Source organism: Euwallacea fornicatus, chromosome 12 (genome assembly GCF_040115645.1).
Source record: "Euwallacea fornicatus isolate EFF26 chromosome 12, ASM4011564v1, whole genome shotgun sequence".
NCBI lineage: Eukaryota > Metazoa > Arthropoda > Insecta > Coleoptera > Curculionidae > Euwallacea > Euwallacea fornicatus.
In genome coordinates this window covers 3,496,013-3,517,088 of record NC_089552.1, presented here as the reverse complement: position 1 = coordinate 3,517,088, position 21,076 = coordinate 3,496,013, and the positions used below count along the sequence as shown (strand labels likewise).

The 21,076-nt window shown below is 33.2% G+C and overlaps 3 protein-coding genes across 6 annotated transcripts; 2 read left to right on the top strand and 1 right to left on the bottom strand.

Annotated features, from left to right (window-relative positions):
• The first annotated feature begins 1,539 nt into the window (after positions 1-1,539).
• rept (RuvB-like helicase 2 rept) lies at positions 1,540-4,946 on the top strand. Its single transcript, XM_066288399.1, has 9 exons — positions 1,540-1,662; positions 1,861-1,974; positions 2,057-2,171; positions 2,386-2,542; positions 2,801-3,003; positions 3,209-3,510; positions 3,561-3,775; positions 3,837-4,084; positions 4,297-4,946. The coding sequence occupies exons 1-9, from the start codon at positions 1,657-1,659 to the stop codon at positions 4,326-4,328; spliced, it is 1,392 nt and encodes a 463-aa protein (XP_066144496.1). The 5' UTR covers positions 1,540-1,656; the 3' UTR covers positions 4,329-4,946.
• On the bottom strand, positions 4,535-8,428 carry LOC136342518 (phospholipase A(2)). Of its 3 annotated transcripts, XM_066288404.1 has the most exons (8): positions 8,321-8,428; positions 7,497-7,527; positions 6,220-6,362; positions 6,004-6,164; positions 5,815-5,953; positions 5,608-5,751; positions 4,986-5,202; positions 4,535-4,647 (listed from the first exon to the last, which is right to left on the bottom strand). In XM_066288404.1, the coding sequence occupies exons 2-7, from the start codon at positions 7,500-7,502 to the stop codon at positions 5,103-5,105; spliced, it is 693 nt and encodes a 230-aa protein (XP_066144501.1). In that variant the 5' UTR covers positions 7,503-7,527; positions 8,321-8,428; the 3' UTR covers positions 4,535-4,647; positions 4,986-5,102. The 3 variants fall into 3 exon arrangements, with proteins under 3 accessions (XP_066144501.1, XP_066144499.1, XP_066144500.1); XM_066288402.1 differs by lacking the exons at positions 4,535-4,647; positions 4,986-5,202 and adding an exon at positions 5,268-5,532; XM_066288403.1 differs by lacking the exons at positions 4,535-4,647; positions 4,986-5,202 and adding an exon at positions 5,268-5,532 and having other exon boundaries at positions 8,234-8,321.
• A 423-nt stretch (positions 8,429-8,851) lies between these two features.
• Positions 8,852-19,006, top strand: svr (Carboxypeptidase D svr). Of its 2 annotated transcripts, XM_066288385.1 has the most exons (20): positions 8,853-9,483; positions 10,500-10,602; positions 10,660-10,789; positions 10,891-11,060; positions 11,114-11,275; positions 11,347-11,494; positions 11,563-11,651; positions 13,345-13,578; positions 13,730-13,921; positions 13,981-14,063; positions 14,118-14,321; positions 14,376-14,618; positions 14,736-15,170; positions 15,220-15,420; positions 15,783-16,012; positions 16,062-16,324; positions 16,382-16,768; positions 16,991-17,263; positions 17,320-17,484; positions 17,588-19,006. In XM_066288385.1, the coding sequence occupies exons 1-20, from the start codon at positions 9,037-9,039 to the stop codon at positions 17,719-17,721; spliced, it is 4,293 nt and encodes a 1,430-aa protein (XP_066144482.1). In that variant the 5' UTR covers positions 8,853-9,036; the 3' UTR covers positions 17,722-19,006. The 2 variants fall into 2 exon arrangements, with proteins under 2 accessions (XP_066144481.1, XP_066144482.1); XM_066288384.1 differs by having other exon boundaries at positions 8,852-9,483; positions 10,500-10,789.
• The last annotated feature ends 2,070 nt before the right edge of the window (positions 19,007-21,076 follow it).

Here is a 21,076-nt window from a genome sequence, read left to right as displayed (position 1 = left end):
TGACACCCCAGGATAGTGTAGGGTAATTATCACATTTTTCCCTTGATTTGTTTTTCGTTTTTTCTTCAATTAGACGTTATAACCTAGTTATAATAAGTTTTTGATGCTTTTACTGTTTGTGTATTTTCAGAGGATTTAAAGAGAAGATAATTTAGAACAATTGTGTTCAGCAACTTTTTACTCCTCTCAGGTGAACTTTCTTTGGTAAGAAATTCATCCCAAGTCCAATAAGTACGAAAAAATTTTAATGTGGTATCAAGATTGACTAATAAGGTAAAATGCATAATTGTCTATCATATCTACAGATGTCTATACTAGTATAGTTATAAGTGTTTTTTGTGCTAGTTAATAAAGACATGAGCTTTGTAAACTATTTTAGAATCGAGGTAACGTGTACAGTGTTAATTTATACTGTGAAATCATCGAATCGAAATGCCTTCAACATTAAATCTGAGATTGAATAAAAGAAAGGAGATTGCGAATATTTTTCGAAGCAGAGTAAGCCAAAACAGAAAAATAAAGCATGATTACAACTGTTGCATTTTTATGTATTTTAATTTTTATTTGGTGCATCAGTGGATTCTATGAGCTATAAATGATACTTGAGTATCTTGTGCAGATGTTGTAGCTCTTTTTCAACTTCTACCCGGCAATCTATAATATTATTGGAATCGTAATATATATTTTTTATTTCAGAACCCATCATTCTGCGGAACGCCAGTATTTTGCATAGCATCCGTTTAATGAAGACCTTGTTGTAAAACAATAATTATGTTTACTCTGTTGTAACAAGAAATCTTATTTCTATTTATTTTAAAGAATATTAATACAATAAAATGAAAAGTAAACTTTAGTGTCCAAATAACAGAAATGCCGTTATCAATAAAATTGGAAAAAATCTTTTCCAGATAAACATGGCAGAAAAAGCTTGCTAATACACCAGAGAGGCCCCTGTCCTCTGATTTACAGTCAAACGTTCAAAAAAATGAACAAAGGGTGAAAGATGGCGAATTTTCTCGAAAGAGACCTTCAAGTTTAGGCTTAAATGTTGTGCCTTGCACCACACATAAATAAAAAAAATTGGTCCTTTACAGAAAACATCAAGAATATATTTCAACCAAAATAGCCGTTACATCCTTGTTTGCCGTTTCAAAAATATTGATAAATTGAGTTTTGAAGTCAACGTTCGGGTCATAATAATATACTCCTATGCCTTTAGTTACAACATTTTAAATTAAATTCAATTCAAAGGGCTGAACCCCAAAAGATGCAATTTTAAATACATAATTTTTTACCTCTTCCAAGAATATATTCTCCTACTTTGGAAACGACTGTGTTTAAACTGAGAGCGGCAATGAAATGCGCGTCTTAACTACACACAAGACAGCCAACATGAGAATTAAAAGTTACAATTTTATACTTCGAGTAGAAGTGTATGGCTATTGCACTTAATGAGCAGTAGATAGAAAGAGACATAGATTCATTGCTCTAGGCAGTTCTGTCTTCTCACTCGATCTTTAATACACATGTATTTATTTCTTTTTTTTTTGTTGGCTACCATTTGTTTGTTTTCAATATTCAATTTCTTGAATGTGATCAACTTAAAAAGCAATAAATTTTTCCTTCATTTCTTTCACTACAATTGAGCGAGTAACTATGGCTGTAAGTGGAAAAATAGTTAACAATTGATTATTCTTCAATTACAGCTTTCCTGCAGTAATTATATTCCCACTAATTGAAGATGCTTAGTATAATTTTAACCTAACCTAAAACTTCCTCAATCATCCGGCTTTTTTATCAATTTTTACCCAAATTAACAATAATTTCATCATTAAATTAAATGTGTTTAATCATTTCTAGGCCGCTGCTGTTGCCAAAATTGCAGAAGTCCGCGAGACAACTCGTGTCGAAAGAATTGGGGCTCATTCTCACATTCGAGGTTTGGGGTTGGACGATTGCCTTGAAGCTAGACCTGTATGTATATATTTTGATTTCCACGTTTTTATTTGAGCAAAGAATGAGAATGAAATGTTTCATTTTTTTTTGTTAAATATAGGTGTCTCAAGGTATGGTAGGACAAGTATCTGCTAGGAGGGCTGCAGGACTTGTTTTACAAATGGTAAGAGATGGTAGGATTGCTGGAAGAGCTGTTTTATTGGCTGGACAACCAGGTAAGTGATACTTTAAAGAATTTTTTCTACAATATTTATTGGATATATAAATTATTGATCAAACAATATGCATGGTAATTTCATTGACTCCTTTTTTTGAAAAAAATATTATACATTTTACTGTGTAAAATGAGGAAAACTTCATTTACCAAAGTATGCAAAGAAATGTCTAATTAAAATTACTTTTAAATTCTTGTGGCTTCTGACATTTTAGGAACTGGCAAAACTGCTATTGCCACAGCATTGGCAGCTGCCCTAGGATATGACACCCCTTTCACAGGCATGGCTGGCTCAGAAATCTATTCACTAGAAATGAGTAAAACTGAGGCTTTAACTCAGGCAATTAGGAAAAGTATTGGAGTTAGAATTAAGTAAGCTATCTTTCTTTTGCTAAACTGTAACTTATATAACATACATTTGTGTGGTTATACAAGGTTTATTTTCTGTGAAAAATAAGTTTAGAATTTTGCACTTTATACAGAAGTGAATACAGTTAATATAGAGTAAATAATAAAATCACAAAATGGAAATTTGCAAGTAATAACTATTAATATAGTGCTTAAAAATTTCAAATTTAATGTGAATTTATATTTTAGTGTTTACTGCAATTAATGATTTTTAATTTTAAGGGAGGAAAGTGAAATCATTGAAGGTGAGGTTGTGGAAGTGCAAATAGAGCGACCTGCCACAGGTCTTGGTACCAAAGTGGGAAAATTAATTCTTAAAACTACTGACATGGAGACAGTTTATGATCTAGGAGGGAAAATGATTGACAGCATACTGAAAGAGAAGGTGCAATCAGGAGATGTTATAACCATTGACAAGGCTACAGGTGTTTATCAATTTATTTGTTAAATTTAGTTCACATGGTTTTAAAGAATATCATTCAAGACTGTTTGCTTGCAATCATTCAATAGTCAAATAGTTGCTAAATCAAATTAATCATAAATATTCTAGTTCAAATGTAATTATGTTACAATGTGTAAAATGAATTATTCATCTATGGTCCCATCTTTGATTTCTCATTGCTTTTCCAGGCAAAATAACACGACTAGGTCGATCATTTGCGCGAGCCAGAGATTATGATGCCACAGGCCAGCAAACTAGATTCGTCCAGTGCCCTGAAGGGGAGCTTCAAAAAAGAAAAGAAGTGGTTCATACAATCACTCTGCATGAAATCGACGTAATCAACAGCAGAACCCACGGTTTTCTAGCATTATTTTCTGGGGATACTGGCGAAATAAAACCTGAAGTGCGAGAACAGATAAATGGGAAAGTAGCTGAGTGGAGAGAAGAAGGGAAAGCTGAAATTATCCCTGGTGTTTTATTTATTGATGAAGTAAGGTTATTAACTTGTATTTTATACATTTTAAGAAAACTTTACTTCAGGTTCACATGTTAGACATAGAATGCTTTTCCTTTCTAAATAGAGCTTTGGAGAATGAAATGGCTCCTATTGTTATTATGGCTACCAATCGTGGAATTACCAAAATTCGAGGCACAAACTATAAATCCCCACATGGCATTCCACTTGATTTGTTGGATCGTACTATTATAGTACCTACTAGTCCATATGATGAGAAGGAACTACGAGAAATATTAAGGTTGGCACAATTTAATTTTGGGTTGTCTTACAAAACGTGAGGAATTAAAATTTTATTGCAGTATTCGTTGTGAAGAAGAAGATTGCCAAATGTCTGACAATGCCTTAACAGTTCTAACGAGAATCTCCAAAGAAACTTCCTTGAGGTATGGTATGCAGCTGATTATGACATCGAGTTTGATTGCTAGGAAGCGGAAAGCTCATGAGGTGGACGTTGAAGACATAAAAAGGGCGTACCAGCTGTTTTATGATGAGGGAAGGTCAGTGCAGTTCTTGAAGGAGTACCAACAGGAGTTCATGTTTAATGAAAGTAAGTAGACACGTTTTTGTTGTACGAAAATATTTCAATAATGTAGTACGAAACGTCTTTATTTTTGAAAAGCAGATGACCATATTTGAAGGTTAAAGAAAGTATTTTTAACCAAAAGTTTTACGTAATTAGTTCTCTAATTGTTTATTACCTATTAAAAATGCTAATATTTTGTTCGTTTGTTATATTAATACAGTACTTTTTTATTGCAGTGGGCGAAGAAGAAAAGATGGAGGTCAGCTAAATTATCGCTATCAAAGAGATCTGCATGATTTTTCTTTCATAAGAGAATTAAATGTAAGTTTATTTAAAATTTCTTTGCTTAAATGCATTTCATGTTTTATCCACTGTAATGATATGTATCAAGATTTCTTCTTTTGTATTAAAAATCAAAATAAGAGTATTGATTTTCATTCAAATTTTGAGGGGATAATAGTGGTAAAAATAAGATTGTCCAATTTCTAATTCATTTATTTGTGAGCGAATTGTTTCTATTATTGCTGTAATACTTATTTTACCTATTATTGCCAGCAGTCGCTAATGTTAATTTGCACTGGGAAACTCTAAAAAAGAAAAGGAATATTATAATCCTTACGCTGATTTTTTTACTTCTTTAAAAGAAATTTTGACAGAAAGTTTCAAACACTAAATTTTGAATCAAGATGACTCGGTTTTACATCAAAGCCCTGCTAGCGTAGGATTTGATGAACAATCTAATTTTGTAAGTGACTTAAATTTATTCCATTTTTTAATTACAATTAATTTATTTGTGACTACCCGTTTGAAAAATAGATCATAAAATGGAACTTGTTATTTAGTCATCATTGAATTATTTTTGAGTTTCAATAAAGTACGTCATTAACGTAGTTTAGAAATCCATCATCACAAACATCATACCTACCTCTGCAGGTACTCCGTAACCGTGTTTCGCAAGTGAAGGAATAATCTAATTGGCTTTTAAATCTACTTTTCTACTTTTAGACCGTTTCAAATTCTTAAAACAGCAGGTTTGTAAACGTTAATTCATTATTTCGGGCATCAGCGGAAAGTATTTCTCTGAAGGTCTAAAAATCCATTTCTTGCAAATCTCGTCCGATTCGGTTTTAGTGTAACCATTTCTGAAAAGAAAACGCGGCATTTTGGCAACTAATTTAATAACTAGAGAGCGAAAAAAATAAGTAGATAAAAAGTAAATATTTATTTACAAAAACAGAAATGAAACAACAAAAATCACAAGTGATTAAAATTTATAAATGAATAACTGAAGTTTTCGCAGGAACAAATTGAGTAATAGCGTCTTTTTCTTTCTAAAAAAGTTCCAGGTTTGCGCATTTTTAGTACCGTTGTTCACATTACTTGGATTGTATTTATCTGACGCTACAAATTCTAAAGAACAATTTGAAGTTGAAGTCTCAACTCTTTTACCCTCACGCAAATAATTAGAGTTTCTAGAAGAAAAATTAACCGCAAATCACATTAAAATACAAAAATAACAAATTAAAGCTCAGTCTTTTATAGCTTACTTTTGCCATTCTGAGCAGGGACTCCGTTCCTTGAAACAGATTACTTGGATTACATTGAAAAATATGGCTCCAATGGTATTGGCTGTTTCACTATTTACGTTTTGCAGGCATTTGCGAAATATTGCGTCGCAATCACAATGAGACCTAAAATATTGATTTATTGACCTTTTTTTTTGTACTGCCACAAAACCTTTAACAAGTTTTTACCTGGTGTATGGAGAATTGTTACAAATGCCTCCACGACATTCCTCTTTCATCAGGCTTTTCGGGCAATTGTCATGTTCTCTGCAGCACGCATCTTCTTTGGCATATCGACCCAAGTCTGAGTAATTACTGCCAATGTTCCCTATATTATAAGACCGAAAATATTTTATCTATTAATAAATGTAATGTTACCTGGGCCACACCATTTAGTGCCAGGATAAATGAAGCCTCCTTGCTGCTGCATTAATTTCTCCTTATCGTTGCAAACTTCCTCTAAATTTCTTATGGAATCGTCCGACATTTGCCTAACCCTGGCTGCATCTGCAGCTAAGAGCATCGTCCTTATATTACCCCTATCGAAATCATGTATTACCCTCGAGAACACATCTATATTACATATATTTATACCTATCGGTATGAACATTGCAGTACGGTATTTTCGTAGTGAGTTCGATCATTCGGGACATGCTGTTGTCGGCTATAAGAACGGTGCTGCCCAGTACTAGAGCCACACATGTTAAGATATGGCATATTTTGACTAGAATGTGGCTCTGAACAAATATTGAAAACAAATTAGTGAAAATTATGTAATAATTGTTCTCATTTTTGTGCAGATTGTAATCCAAATTCCTTTAAACCTGTTAAGGTATAAATGAATTTGCAAGAAGAGAAATTGCAGCAAGAGGGCGGTCATGGCTATACAGTTTTAACAAAACTTGTTCGATGTGACCTGTCTCAACAAAAAAAGACTGATCGTCTTGCCGAAACATTTTTAATTAACGAGCTTGTGTGCCGCTTTAAGCTTTGGAGCTGGAATTTTTTTTTGCATGTCGCTGATAAAGCTGTGAGAGACCTATATGCTACATACTACTTTTATTATCATGTACATATAATGCAATTATACTCAACTTATTGTTATGGCTGTGCAGGGCAGGTCAGTGATGAAAGTGGCGTTTCAAACGTAAGGAGACACAAATACGACCGGGCATTTTTAAATTATATAATTCTTGTTTGATCATTCCATTGAAACTCTCCATCAAGGACGACGAGATTATGAAGCGTAACGTAAAAAGATGTTTTCGTATTCGATGAAGATTATAGGTAGGTAGGTAATGTATAATAATTGTCATTTTAACTAGTGTCAAGGTCATTCTTGTGTGTTTATCAACTATGACCGGAAATAGGTATTTCTTTACTAAGGTGTGCATTACATGAACCAGGTTATAATTTACATTTACAAGCCAGTTCTAGTGTTTTTCTTGTGGCAAAAGATCAACTTAATTTTACAATAGAACTTTACCACTTCGGTATAAGCTGACTTGTGCAGATTTCTCGATACCTAAGAATGTGCGATTGCGAGTAGATAGACAGGGAAGTCATAAAACCGATAAGTAATATATGCATATGTGACTACGCAATTTAAAATTAACGTCGCGGTATGGCAAAATATTTCAATAAACCCACGAAATATTTCTACTTCACATCGTTAATTTTAAAGATGAAGGAGATTTGAACTTGACACACAAAAGATATTTGGCTTGAAGCTGAACCAAGCCCAAAAGTGCCCTAAATTCCTGCACGAAGTTGGTAATACCTTGGGTGGTTTTGGTTAGTTATTCATCAATATTGCGTGCATATTTTTAATTTGATATAATTATTACTTATTAAATTTTTTCACTACTTACCCCCATCGTTGTCCTTTTACGTCCACATGGGCTGCAAAAGTTCCAGGCTTATAAATTGATGTCATAAATTTGGTAAAAACTATTTTAAAAAATACGTTTTTAATACGAAAAAATGTGCTATCGGTGAGTTTTCCAATATAAAGAGAATTTATATTTTGAATTGTTATTTAGACTAAACGTCCTCAAATTAAGAAAGAGTCTACTTCATGATTAAGTAGGTAAATACATTTTTTTGTGTTAACAAGAAAACGCCTAAATTTTAATCTTAAAACTTCTCGTGGACTATAGGCTCAAAAATGTATTGATAATAAACTAGGTAATTTCAAAATATCATTAAAACCAAACCAGCGCCCAAATACTTATATCCATATACCTATAAAGTAGATCAATTTAGCAGTGATTTTAAGATTACTTTTAAACTACATATAGGTAAGCTTGAACATTTTTGAACTCAATACAATATTACTACACGATATATGTAACATTAATTACATTAATATTACATTTCTTCGATAATGTAAAATTAACTAAATTAATAGTACATTTTTTCCGCTCAATCTTACTAGTATGGAAAACAAAATGGGATTGAGTGTTTGACCTTTATAGACCAATTTTATTGTCTTTAAGTTGTTTCAAATTAATTTAAGGGAGATAAAAAAATTTAAGTATTAAATTAAAACTAAATTAGAAAGGAATGTATGAACTTAGGGAAAAATGATTTCCACTGGATCAATTACGTTTGGCCACAAAATAAATGCTTCTGAAACACCAAACAGCAAATGCCCGCACTTAATTCACGTATAATTACTTAAAAAATGACTCACCTTACAAAAGAATTTTAAATGGATATATCTCGGCGAATTTCCCCTCCAATCTTGCTCGATCTTCAATTATGGAGGGTATCGATTTTTGGTTCTCCCGCCTCTTAACCTACGTAGCAAGCAGCCAATTGTACAATTTAAAGTATTTCTGGTTGCAAGCCATTGAGTGTGCTGACCGATGTTGTCACAGTTTTCTTTTTTAGTTAAGAAATATTTTATGACGCTTTATCAGCTAGTGGATTTCTCCCCGATAATATGAAAACAATCCATTTGGATGAAAAACCACTGATAGCGAAAGAACGTAATATTATTTAAGGAACATTTCTTTTGTTTTATTTTTTTAAATTAAATGTTACAGTAATTGTTGCGAATATTGGCTCATTAATAGTTTATAGATCTATGATAGACTGTTAAAGTAAATTGCGTACATTTTCGAATGTAAAATAATTCTGGTTTATGGATTAATAAATTGTATATGTATTTTAACATTTTTAATTTGAATGCGTTGCTTGGCAACGCAGCTTCCAGGACCTAATGACGTTACTTCAGGGAAGAACAAACCTAACCTCACAGTTCCAAAAGTGTTGACGTCTCTCAAGTGCACAAAAACTTATTTAATTTTTGTTCTTCCCCGCTAAAACCCACTAATAAGATCCTGTACCACGTAAAATGCTATTTCATCTGATACCCATATAAATTCCAACACAAACGCTTCCAATATGTTCATCCAAATTATCGTGCTATCGTGCATTCTCCACAACGTTGCCCACTCAGTTCCCCTGCAGGGCTCTTCAACGGAAACCGAGGATTTCCTAAAGGAACCGCGGTATTACAGTTACGATGAGCTGACCAATGCCTTTGAGAAACTACAAACTGAGAATCCGGGTATAGCAAAGCTGGTTAGCATTGGCAGGTCAGTAAAGAACAGGGAGCTATGGGCAATCCATATCAACTCAAATGTTGAAAATCGAACACTTTTAACTCCCATGTTTAAATATGTCGCAAATATGCATGGGGATGAAGCCGTAGGAAGGCAGCTGATGATTTATTTGGCATATTATTTAATACTAAATTATGGGAAAAATGAGAGGGTGACTCAGTTAGTAAATACAACAGATATTTATTTGGTGCCCAGTATGAACCCAGATGGTTATGAAAATTCACAAGTGAGTACATTCATAAAAAAGTTTGATTATGCTTTTGTATGAATCTAATATATGTAGGTATAAGGATTGGTGTAAATTGAAGGTAGAAAATAGTCCTTCCAAGAAATGCAAATTCAATATTTGCAAAACAATTAGTGCTGTCAGCAAAATTTTATAAATACGTATTAGGTAAACAAACTTTGGTTAAAGTAAAACCTGTTATTTTTGGCAATATAAATTGTGTAGGTGTAACTAATTTTATTAGTCTTACTGTTGGCTGCACTAGAAGTGTTTATAATATTGAAGACTAAAATATAGCATGAAATATTATGTGAAGAGCACTTACATATGTGCAATGCTTTCAATTTCTTGAATGTTTTCTAAAAAATTGTAAAATCGATTCAGTTTTATCAGTGTCTATTACGTATTGATATGTTATTTTAAAAATTGGTTACTACTAAAACAAATGTTAGTTTCCATATATATTATTTAAATTAAATTTCAGTTTGATTGTGGAATATCAATCTCCCTAAACTGACACATAGAGTAGTTCAATCTCTCATAAAAATAACCTTCTCTTAACTTCAAAAAGCAAATTTAGATGAGACCAAGGGTACATTCATTAAAGTATTTGCTGAGTTTATTCTAATTTTCTTTATATATTGGTGACGGTATTTTACTATATATTTGTATCTAGTGTTGTATGAATGAAAATATGCAGATCTGGAATTAAGGCACAAGAAAATTGACTACTTATTAATCAGACAATTTAAAAGCAAACATTCTTTTATAATAGGCGCTTTCAATCATGGTAGGATCTTCCTGTTGTTCCAATTATATTTTTCCAAATCTCTTTTATTTTTATTAATGGTAGTTTTCAATAGAACCAGTCAGCTTGAAAATCATGAATAGTATTAGGAATCAAGTATTCCGTCGTTTTTATGGGCTTCACATGGTCTATTCAAGTTTCATTTTCATAGCTTGGTTTTCAATCTGAATCAGTATTTTATACTTAAACTGTAAAAGAATATTTTTAGGAAGGGGAATGTGAATCAAAACCCCATTATGTTGGCAGAGAAAATGATAAAGGTGTAGATCTGAACAGAGACTTCCCTGATCAATTTGAACCTCATAGAGCTGGTATGTACACATTTCTTTATGACAAAGCTCTGTATCCACAGCTGTTATTTTCTTTAGGAACTATTATTGCTGGCAGACAACCTGAAACTGTAGCAATGATGACATGGATTATTTCCAGACCATTTGTCTTGTCTGGAAACTTACATGGTGGGGCTGTAGTAGCCAGTTATCCATATGATGATTCCAAGTAAGGCACTATTCACCAAGGTTCTACATCATTTACTAACTTAAATCTGCATTTTTAACCTCTAGCATCAACAGCTATAATAATAAAATATGAATTTATAGTGCCGGTGTTCAATGCTGCAGAGAAAGCAAATCCCCGGACCATGAAATTTTCAAAAAATTGGCTCTTGTGTATGCTGAACGTCACGCTTTGATGAAATCAGGAGAAGCTTGTAAAAATGATCATTTTCCACAGGGCATTACTAATGGGGCCTATTGGTATGAAGTCAGAGGTATAATGCTTTGTATGAACATTTAATCAAATTATACTATTATAAATATTCAGGAGGAATGCAAGACTTTAACTATGTAAAATCAAACTGCTTTGAAGTTACTTTTGAACTGAGTTGTTGCAAATTCCCTCCTGCTACAACTTTGCGAAATGAATGGGACAACAATAAAGAGTCTCTGCTTAGCTTTATGGAGGCTACTCACTGGGGAGTTAAAGGTAAACATTTGCCAGATGAGATCTAATTAATATTTTGTTTAATAATGTTATGTTTTCTTTGATTTCTCCAGGATTAGTTACAAACGAACACGGCGATCCAATTTTAGACGCAGACATTGTGGTCAAAGACATTAAACACAATGTCACCACGTCAAATAGGGGCGAATTTTGGCGCTTGCTTCTTCCAGGAAAATACGAAATATTTGCCGCGGCCTTTGGGTAAGTCCCTGCTATTTTAGCATCCGTTGCACTTTAACTAATTTGAAACATTTTTTGTCATTTCTTAGATATTTTCCCTCAGTCGCAGTCGACGTTGAGGTACAACACAATAAAACTACCATTCAAAATTTCATCTTACAATTAGAGCCACAAAAAGGTAACGATTTTGTACAAAAGAGTGGCGCGTCAGGGGATCGTTGGTATTGGGGTGTCTAAGGCTTGTGTTTAATACATTTCTTGCACAATTGGCTGTTGGTTCGAGTTTCAATCCTCATTATCGAGTGCACTATAACATTATTACTTTACGATCAATCTTTATTCAATTTTTTTTATAGTATCATTGGTTTGAAGTAATTTTTTCATTATCAAGTTAAACATTTCTTACCGCTTTATTCATTGTTTTGTACAAATCAGAGCCAGTTTAAAAACAAGTTTTTGATTTTTTTTGCAGGGCTCTCAAATGTCATCAAAACGCATAAGTTTTTTATGTGTTTAGTTTCAATAATTATTGCCTTTATATAAAATAGCAAAGAAAAGACAATTTATTTAGTAATTATGAAAGACGTAAATCAAAGCTCCGGCTTTTGAAGTGAGTTTTAAAGAAACGCCTAGAAAGTAGTAATTTAACGTTAGATTTCTGCATATTTACTTATTTTATAATTTTTAGAATCTCTAGACGGAAAAGTTCTTAATAGGAAATATTGTAGTAAATCTTGGGAATCTCTTACCTTATCCTAAGTAAAAAGTTTATTTTTGTTTTGATGCACATATTATTTTAGCAGATTTTTTTAGAGTCTCAGTAACAGATGTTGTTAGATGATATATGAAAAGGGCACAAGCAGCTTTAGGTTAGGGTGTAACTGAAGAAAGTATTAGTTGGTTTAACCCTCGGTATATGCAAGTTATTGACTCAAAAATAAAGTTTTTCAGACATTTTTTTAATTGGTTAATGGTTTAAGGGGCAATATGTGAAGCAATTTTAACAATTAACATTCTTTTTTTTCCATTTTAAAATTTTCTTAATTTTTTGAAATACATATGTTTATTTATTTTTATGTTTTTTTTTATTTGTATTAGCTTTTATTATTCTTTGTATTATTTAGAAATAAATATTATAGCAAATAAACATGTGTATTTTTCCACCCTGTCCTTGCTTGTTCATTTGCTGTCAACTAACACTCTTCAGTTGACCAGTAGAACCTAACTAATTTTATCTTTGAGTTAGCGATGAAGGGATATAGGTAAGCCATATTTCTATAGGGAATGTATAGGGAGGCATATTTTCGATAGGTTTGTTTCGGGAAGGCCAAAACAATAATTAAAAGTTGAAAACTAACGACACACTGTCGAATTTAATCTTCAAATAAAATTGTATGGTGCTATTTTTCCAAGCGAATTTTATTTGTTTTCGATATAGATTTTATTTCAAAAAAATAAAAATAATGCAAAATATAAAATTCTATTTGTTTTACGAAAGCTATTGTTGAAATCATCATAAATTTGCTCTCGAAATTCGGTCCCAAGAGAATGCAAATTTCATTTAAATATCTATTACTGTTTTGTTAATATCCCAGAAATTAAATGTTTACTGTTGTATCACTATAAAATATTAACATTTTTACATATTCAAATGACACATATGGCTCCCAACTGGAAATATTTTGCTTTCTACATTCAGTCACCCTAAATGATATACCCTATATGATGAATCTAAATACGATTGCATTACTTTATTGCATGTAAATATAAATTGTCCATAAGCACGATAAACTACATTTTACATGCACTAACATTTTCAGCACAAAATGATTATCAAAGCGCATTTTGTTTATAAACTTTATATATTATAGGAGAATTTCAGAAGGTGGTTGACCAAATTCCTCCATTATACGACGAATATGGTTTCATGATTCATGATCCCGAATTATTTAAGCATCATCACTACAACGATCTAGTGAAGTATCTTCAACTATTTCACAATACGTATCCAAATATCACTCATCTGTACTCCATTGGAAAATCGGTGGAAGGCAGGGACTTGTACGTCTTTGTTTTGAGCAATACACCTAAACAACATCAACCAGGTACTAATTTGTTAATAAATCTTCGTTCTTATATAGGTATAATCGTAATATCTAATTAATTAAACGTCTTATTTTTCTGTCTTGTAATTTCCTATTTAATGTTCTGTGATTTTCTGAAAAGTCAAAATATGTCCCTAAATTAATTTTCTAGGTAAACCTGAATTCAAATATGTAGCCAATATGCATGGCAATGAAGTAGTAGGGAGGGAAATTCTTCTCTATTTAATTAAATATATGTGCGAAAGATACGGTACTGATGAGCGAATTACCAAACTAGTAAACAATACTCGAATACATATACTCCCTAGCATGAACCCTGACGGTTATGAACAATCCCGGGAAGGTATATGATTATTACTGATAAAATGGGGTTATATTACACAGTAAACTTACTTATTCTAGGAAACCCCGAGATAATAGGAAGAAACAATGCGGATAATGTGGATTTAAACAGAAATTTCCCTGATCAATATGGAATTAATTCTGTATGTAATTTCTATGAGAGGCATCATATGAAACTAGTAACTTTTTTATATTAGTATAATAGATTTTTGGAACCGGAGACTCAGTTAGTAATGAGATGGATCAACTCAGAGCCCTTCGTTCTTTCGGCAAACTTACACAATGGAGCTTTAGTGGCAAACTATCCCTTTGATGACAGTCCTCCAAATTTTCCTAAGAACTTAGCGAATCCTACCCCCGATGATAAATTGTTCAAACACTTAGCCAGTGTTTATTCGAATGTATGTAACCATAGATCCCGATGAAGGAAAGATACTTTATGAAAATATGTTTAGGCCCACAAAACCATGCACGAAGGACACCCTTGCCCCTTATTTCCTAAAGAGCGGTTCGAAGGCGGTATAACCAACGGTGCCAAATGGTACCAGGTAACTGGAGGAATGCAGGACTGGAATTATTTGGTAACGGGGTGTATGGAAATCACCCTGGAGCTTGGGTGCGATAAATACCCGTACGCTACGGAACTACCTCAATATTGGCTAGATAATAGAGAAGCTTTGATTACGTTCATAGAACAGGTATTGACAAAAAAATATAATTTAATAACTAAAATGAAATAGTAAAGCATCGCATTTATTCCCTACAATGCTACATTGAGGACAAATTAAAATCTTTAATTCCACATAAATTTTCAGGTGCACACAGGCGTTCATGGTTTCGTGTCTAGTACTATTGGCCACAATATTCCTCACGCAGAGATAATAGTCGAGGGAAATAAACATACAGTGACATCATCAAAATATGGAGACTATTTTCGATTGCTTCTCCCTGGCAAATACAACATTACCTTTGCTGCCCGGGGATACGAAAGTTATACAGTTGAAGTAGTAGTGCCTGAAATGGGTAGTGTACTATTGAACGCAGTTTTAATGAAAGATGATCATTTGCACTGGTCAAATGCCTACGATTTCGACATTCAGGCGAATATATTTGACCCTGTTTATCTGCCTGCGTTTAAAATTTACAGCCTTTTAAGCGAATTGGAAAATTTATACCCCGATTCTGCAGAGTTCCATGGGGGAGACGATCTTGTGTCCATGGTTATACATTGGTTGAAGTTAACCGAACATGTAAGTAATTTGGGTTTTTCATGTTGGTTCCTATAATTCTTATTTTTAGATCGCTCAGCCGGATGAAACCAAATTTCATATTGCTATAATAGGGAACTTGTTCGCTACTCAACCTATTGGAAGGATTATGGTTCTCAACTTAGCTAGGCATCTATTAAAGGGATTGTTCTATAAAGATCCACCCATAACTAGTATTCTGTCCAATACGGCTATCCATATTGTACCTGTGATTGATAATGCTTTTGAACGGGTGAGTTCTTTTGGTTTTTAAGGTGAAAAGAAATTCAATATTTTGATTGTCTTCTAGAATTTGATTATTTTTAACTTCTTGATACATTTTTTTCACTACTGTAAATGTGATATTATCTTGACCAACGAGAAGTGTTGATTTCACGCCATCCATGTATTTTGTCTATCAACTTTTAAATTTATTGATCGTAGGATTCAAGTATTTTTATTGTTTATAGAAGAAATTCCAAATTTTTAGTATTTTTGGCATCCACTTGGTCAGTTTATGTCTTCTAAAAATTTAAAACGTTGGTTTTATCAAACTTAATAGAATCGAAACAAACAGAATCTAGTTTATCACGTCTTTTCTTCTTATTTGTTTAGATATGGGGAAATTACATTAAAGAATCTGACAGTTCGTCCAAAACTGACAAATACTCCTGCAACAATATTACTGCGGATTTCAAACAAGTCGGAGAACAACTCCTAGACCTCAACAGTCGTTTAGACAGCAATAAAGATACCGTGGCACAAAGCAACGCTTTCAAACACATGCTTCTAGACGAAAAGTTTGATCTTGTGATCAACATCGAAGGAGGCAGAACTGGAGTTCTGTAAGTCACAGCCTTCTCCAGGAATATAAAATTTTAAACCACTTTTAAGGTTTCCGTACACATCAAGTTCGATAAACAAATATGAAAAGCTCGCCCAGATCTACAACAAAGCTTTGAAAATCCCTCAAGCATGTCCAGAAAGGGAGGTCGGTACTAATCCGGAAATTACAGATTTCTTATTCAAGGAATACAATGCACCTTTTCTGACGTTGAAGGTTAGTTGTTGCGATTATCCTTCAGTTGAGAATCTTCCATATATTTGGAGGGACATCCTGAATCCAATTATGAGTGTTTTGAATGCCACGAGAACAGGTAATAACAGCATTTTATGTTAACTATTTCAAATCTATTTTTTCGCTTGTTTTGTAGGTCTTCAGGGGACAGTAAAAAATCAACAAAACTACCCGTTGAACAACGCAACAGTCAAAGTCCTTGAAACGGGAGAGACTTACGAAGTAACCAAAACTCTCGCTCATTTTAAAGTAATGTTGCCCTCAGGAAGTTATCAAGTAGAGGTTGCTTGTCACGGCTACGATACTAAAACTTTAACTGTAGACGTAAAGGAATTGGTTATTGCTGATTTGAAAGTGGTTTTGCAGCCAGTTAATGGGAGTACTAAAACTATCGACAGTCAAGAAAGTCACTCAGTTAAGAAAGTGCTGAATGATTATAATACGAAGCCGGATGGAACAGAGGTGATGACTGATACGAGCATGCATGAACCATTCCAGGATGGCACCAGCACTGGCGTCAAAGGTAAGGATGCTATGTTTGAGCTTTTTGTGGACTAAAAACACACACAATTAAATTTTGTGTGTAATGGAAGAGACCCATTGTGATTGAGTGTTATAACATAAACGTGAATGTTCCGTTGGAGGAACTATTAATAGATGTTGAAAAATGAAGACTTTTTTACCATTTTATTCTAAATATCATTTCATATAAATCGCAGATTTAGTAATGTCAACAATGTGATAGGCTATGTTCAAGACCAGCTGCATCATCCAATCTCTCATGCCAAGATCTATGTCAAAGAAGCAAACATAACACTCTATTCAGATGAAAATGGAAAATACGGAGCCCCCTTACCCCTTGGAACTTACACGGTAATTGTAGATGCCAATCATTACTTCAAAGACGTCAGATTGGTACCAGTTAATGACCTGAACGTGCCCAAAATTGCCATGTTTACTCTTACAAAAAACAACACTATTTGGGGGATTCCTCGTCTAGCTTTCGTCACTCTAACTGGTATTTGGCCACTAATGGGTTGACTGGGGTTTATTGAGTGTATTGGGGTGTTTCAGGGTTTATCCTAGCTGGTATGTTAGGGTTGGGGATATTTTGTTATCTGACTTGCCGAAAAGAAAGGTACGAGTATGGGCTGTTGTCCCAGGATGGCATTTATGAGGATTTCAAAGATGACGGGGATGAGAGCAAAGAGACTGAAGTTTTCACCAGGCCACTAAAACGTAAGTAGCTACGAAGAAATTAATAACATTTTCAGGTCCAAATTATAAGATTAGGAAATTGTGAAAAATTCTATTAAAAATCATGCAACATTTAATTATTTAGAGCAACCTATTACTCGGCCTTACTATGATGATGATGAGGACGATGATGAAAATGATTTTGCAGATATAGAAAGAAATTTTCCTTCCAGTTCAGATGAAGATGATGAAATCAAACTCCTGTCACTCAAAAAATGACAATTTTTTGCAATAATCTTTATATAAATTTATTACAATTTTGAATACCATTGTCAAGTAGAATTCCATTTAAGTCCAAGAATTTCTTAATCCGGACTTATAAACTCAATACTCGATTTGGTTTTTGGTGTCGACTCAAAACATCTATGTTGTATTCACAGCACAGCTTGGCAGCGAAATGTATATTTTTGCAGTTATTCAATTGTTAAGTCTCAGAAGTCTTTCGAATTAGACCGAGAAAGGTACCTTTCTCTATCCGTTCACGTAGAAATTCGTCACTTTTGTTTATTGCCAGTCAATACCAAATCTGAATTTAATGTCAAACTTATAAATCTCGGTTTATGTAAAGACTGGTCAAAAATTGATTGACGAATTTTATATAGGTTAGATTATACTAACGGATAAGTAAGAGGATTTCAAACGCACTACTAATATAAAAATTGTGTTAGCCCGTTTTTTTAGGTCAGTTGGAGATTGAAAATTAGATGATGATTTTTTGGCAAAAACTAAGGGTTCTTAAAAAACTTGCTGCAAGAGGCTTTTAGGCTTTTGTAGCAAAGTTTTTCATACCCTTTAGAATCATCCCGCTAACGCAAACCATTTCTAATTAACATATGCATTTTACCAAATGCTTTCACCCAAATGTTAAGATACTACTTTTTCCCGAATCGCTACCTTTGTCCATAAGTGTAGTTAGATACAATAGGGTTATACAATTTTCATATATATTTTATGCTGTACTCGTTTTACTACGTCTGGATTTTTAATATGTTCATTTAGTTTTTTTTATATTTATAAATTATTATACCAGTTTCATAGGTTTCAGTAATGTGAAGTTTCAACACTAAAATTGGCTAATCGGTATTGGAAATTCGTTAATATAACCCAAGAATACGCAAAGCGTTCATTTAAATCAAACTTACAAAACTGATCGTAAGTAATCAGATATTAACTAACTGTAAGACCTATTTCAAAATCATAATTGGCAAAATTAGTTTTTCCTTGGAAAAACATTTTATTCGTTGTTATGTGTTGTTAATTGTCTTTACAAGCAAATAAATTTATTTTTAATTATTTAATAAGGAGAATAGGTAGTGCACAGTCGTAGATTCTCTGAACTTGCTTTCATCATGTTAATGTTAATCTTGATTTTTATTGATCGCCTTGATCCTATGAATACTGTATATAGAACTGTATATCCTTGTTCTATAACTCTTGTTTTTTAAAACTTGTGATAGTAATATTCTTAAGGGACCAATAATTAATAAAGATAGTTGATTATATATATTTGTTTTTAACTTGAATAAACTACTTTACTACTTGCAGGGTGTCTTTTACAATAAAATAATAGTGTCCATAATCGAGACCGCTGAATAATCTGATGGACTGAAAATAATTATGACTGCGATATAACTCAATACGAAGGTTATGTTTTTTTCAAAAACATTTTGATTGTAGCACGTTGTGTTTTCTCAAAATTTTGAATTAACTTCACGTCTTTTGCGTTCGTTACCCAGGCTGTTTTCACTCTCATCAGTATTTCTGAAAAATGAAAAGGTACTCTTAACAATAAACTCTAACTCACCGGCACCAATCTGATGGTTATGTAGCCCAATTCCAATGAGCTTTAAATCTATCTGCCACGTATCCAGACATGATATTAACATTTTATCGCATTGCTAACTGATGGCTCATAACTTTTGTTAATTCCTTTAGTATAATTGTATGTATAATTAATGTTGAATCATCTTTTTGTCGCCATTTTCCTATGTTTAGATAAGTTGTTTGAAAATTATTAGCTGATTTTGAAGATTAGATTAGCGTAATTAAACTGTTTTTTTTTCGTTATGCATGACTTGAAACTCACAAACTTCAGCCGTAAATAGGATGATATCCTAATTGTTTGAGTCAGTATTTTGTTAAGAAAAATCTGCTTTGATTAAAGCAACTATGGATACGTAAGAGTTTCCTTATTGAAGTTTAAAGAAGTAGACGAGAAATAATGAAGTTTTCACATTAATTTCGTCTTTCTGGATGAATTGGTGCTAAACAATGAATTCAGTAAAAAACTTATAGCGTGTCTCACTGTATAGGCTGTATTACTGAATGTTCCATTGCAGAATTTAATAACTTCACTGCATTTGATTTAATTAAAATAATAAAAATTAAATATTTTTTAAAGTATTGACGCAGTTTCAACTTCTTGAAACCTTCCAAAAACTTCTCAAACTCTACGTTCTTCAAACGAATGTATTAAACAGTAAGAGAAACCGCTTTTAGAATCATTTCAAAGTATGTACAGGGCATAATAGGACTTAATGCTCTTTCATGTTTGTCATAAATATTTTATCGAAAATGGGAAGCAGTTATTCTATCTATTGGCATACGTAAGGCGTCGTGCGTGGTAAGTACCTGAATAGATGACCACCTGGAAACATCATATGCAGTGGTTTTTTTTATGCATTTCAAATTATTTCTAAATTTAATTCGTGAATGTCGCAGTTTTTAATGAGCAACTGCCATACCACGTTGTTCTACCGATTCCCATCCCCCGTATGCTACCCAGAAAACCTTTGCGGGTCAACAAAAACCTTATCCACTTATCAGCTCGAAATCGGCCATGAGTCCTGCCAACACACTAATAAAAACAACTTTTACCGGCATCAACTTTCAGGTTCCACCCTGACCAGTAATCTAACTCGCCTACGGCTTGATCCCGAAAACATCAAACACGAACCAACGTACAAGCATCTTCCAATATTTTTGGAACCGTGGAGACCTCCTTAATCAGCATTTGTACCTTCCAATTACATCTCATCCAATCTATAACTATCCATGAAAAGGCCGCATAGTGGCTGCGAGGCGGGCTAGCTTGTTCATTTTTCCCCCTGACAATGCGAACGCTGCGCTGGACGCTCTATGGTATAAGTATGGTTCAGACTTTGTAAGTCTGATTCTGAGATCTTGTATCCTAAAATTATTGAATGCTAAAAGGGTCCTGAGACCGCCTTTTAAACTGTTTTTTTTTCCATCAATTTTTCCAGTATGATGTCTAATTCCAATAACATAACATCGTGCATTAAAGAGCTTATATAAAAACACGTTTTACTCATGTACATGCTAGTTCCGCAAATATTCATATAAGGGCCCAGAGTCCGGGTGGTGAATTGTCCTGCACGTGTCTTTAACGTACCCTCTGATGGCGACTGGACATAACAACATCCACTGTGCCCTAAGTGCGGCTTATGTCGCACTCTTGTACATGTCCGACATGTCGAGTGCGAAGACTCTCTAATTATTTGTGTAAATATATTTTTGTATATACTTAGCAATTAAGGTGTAATATGTAATTATT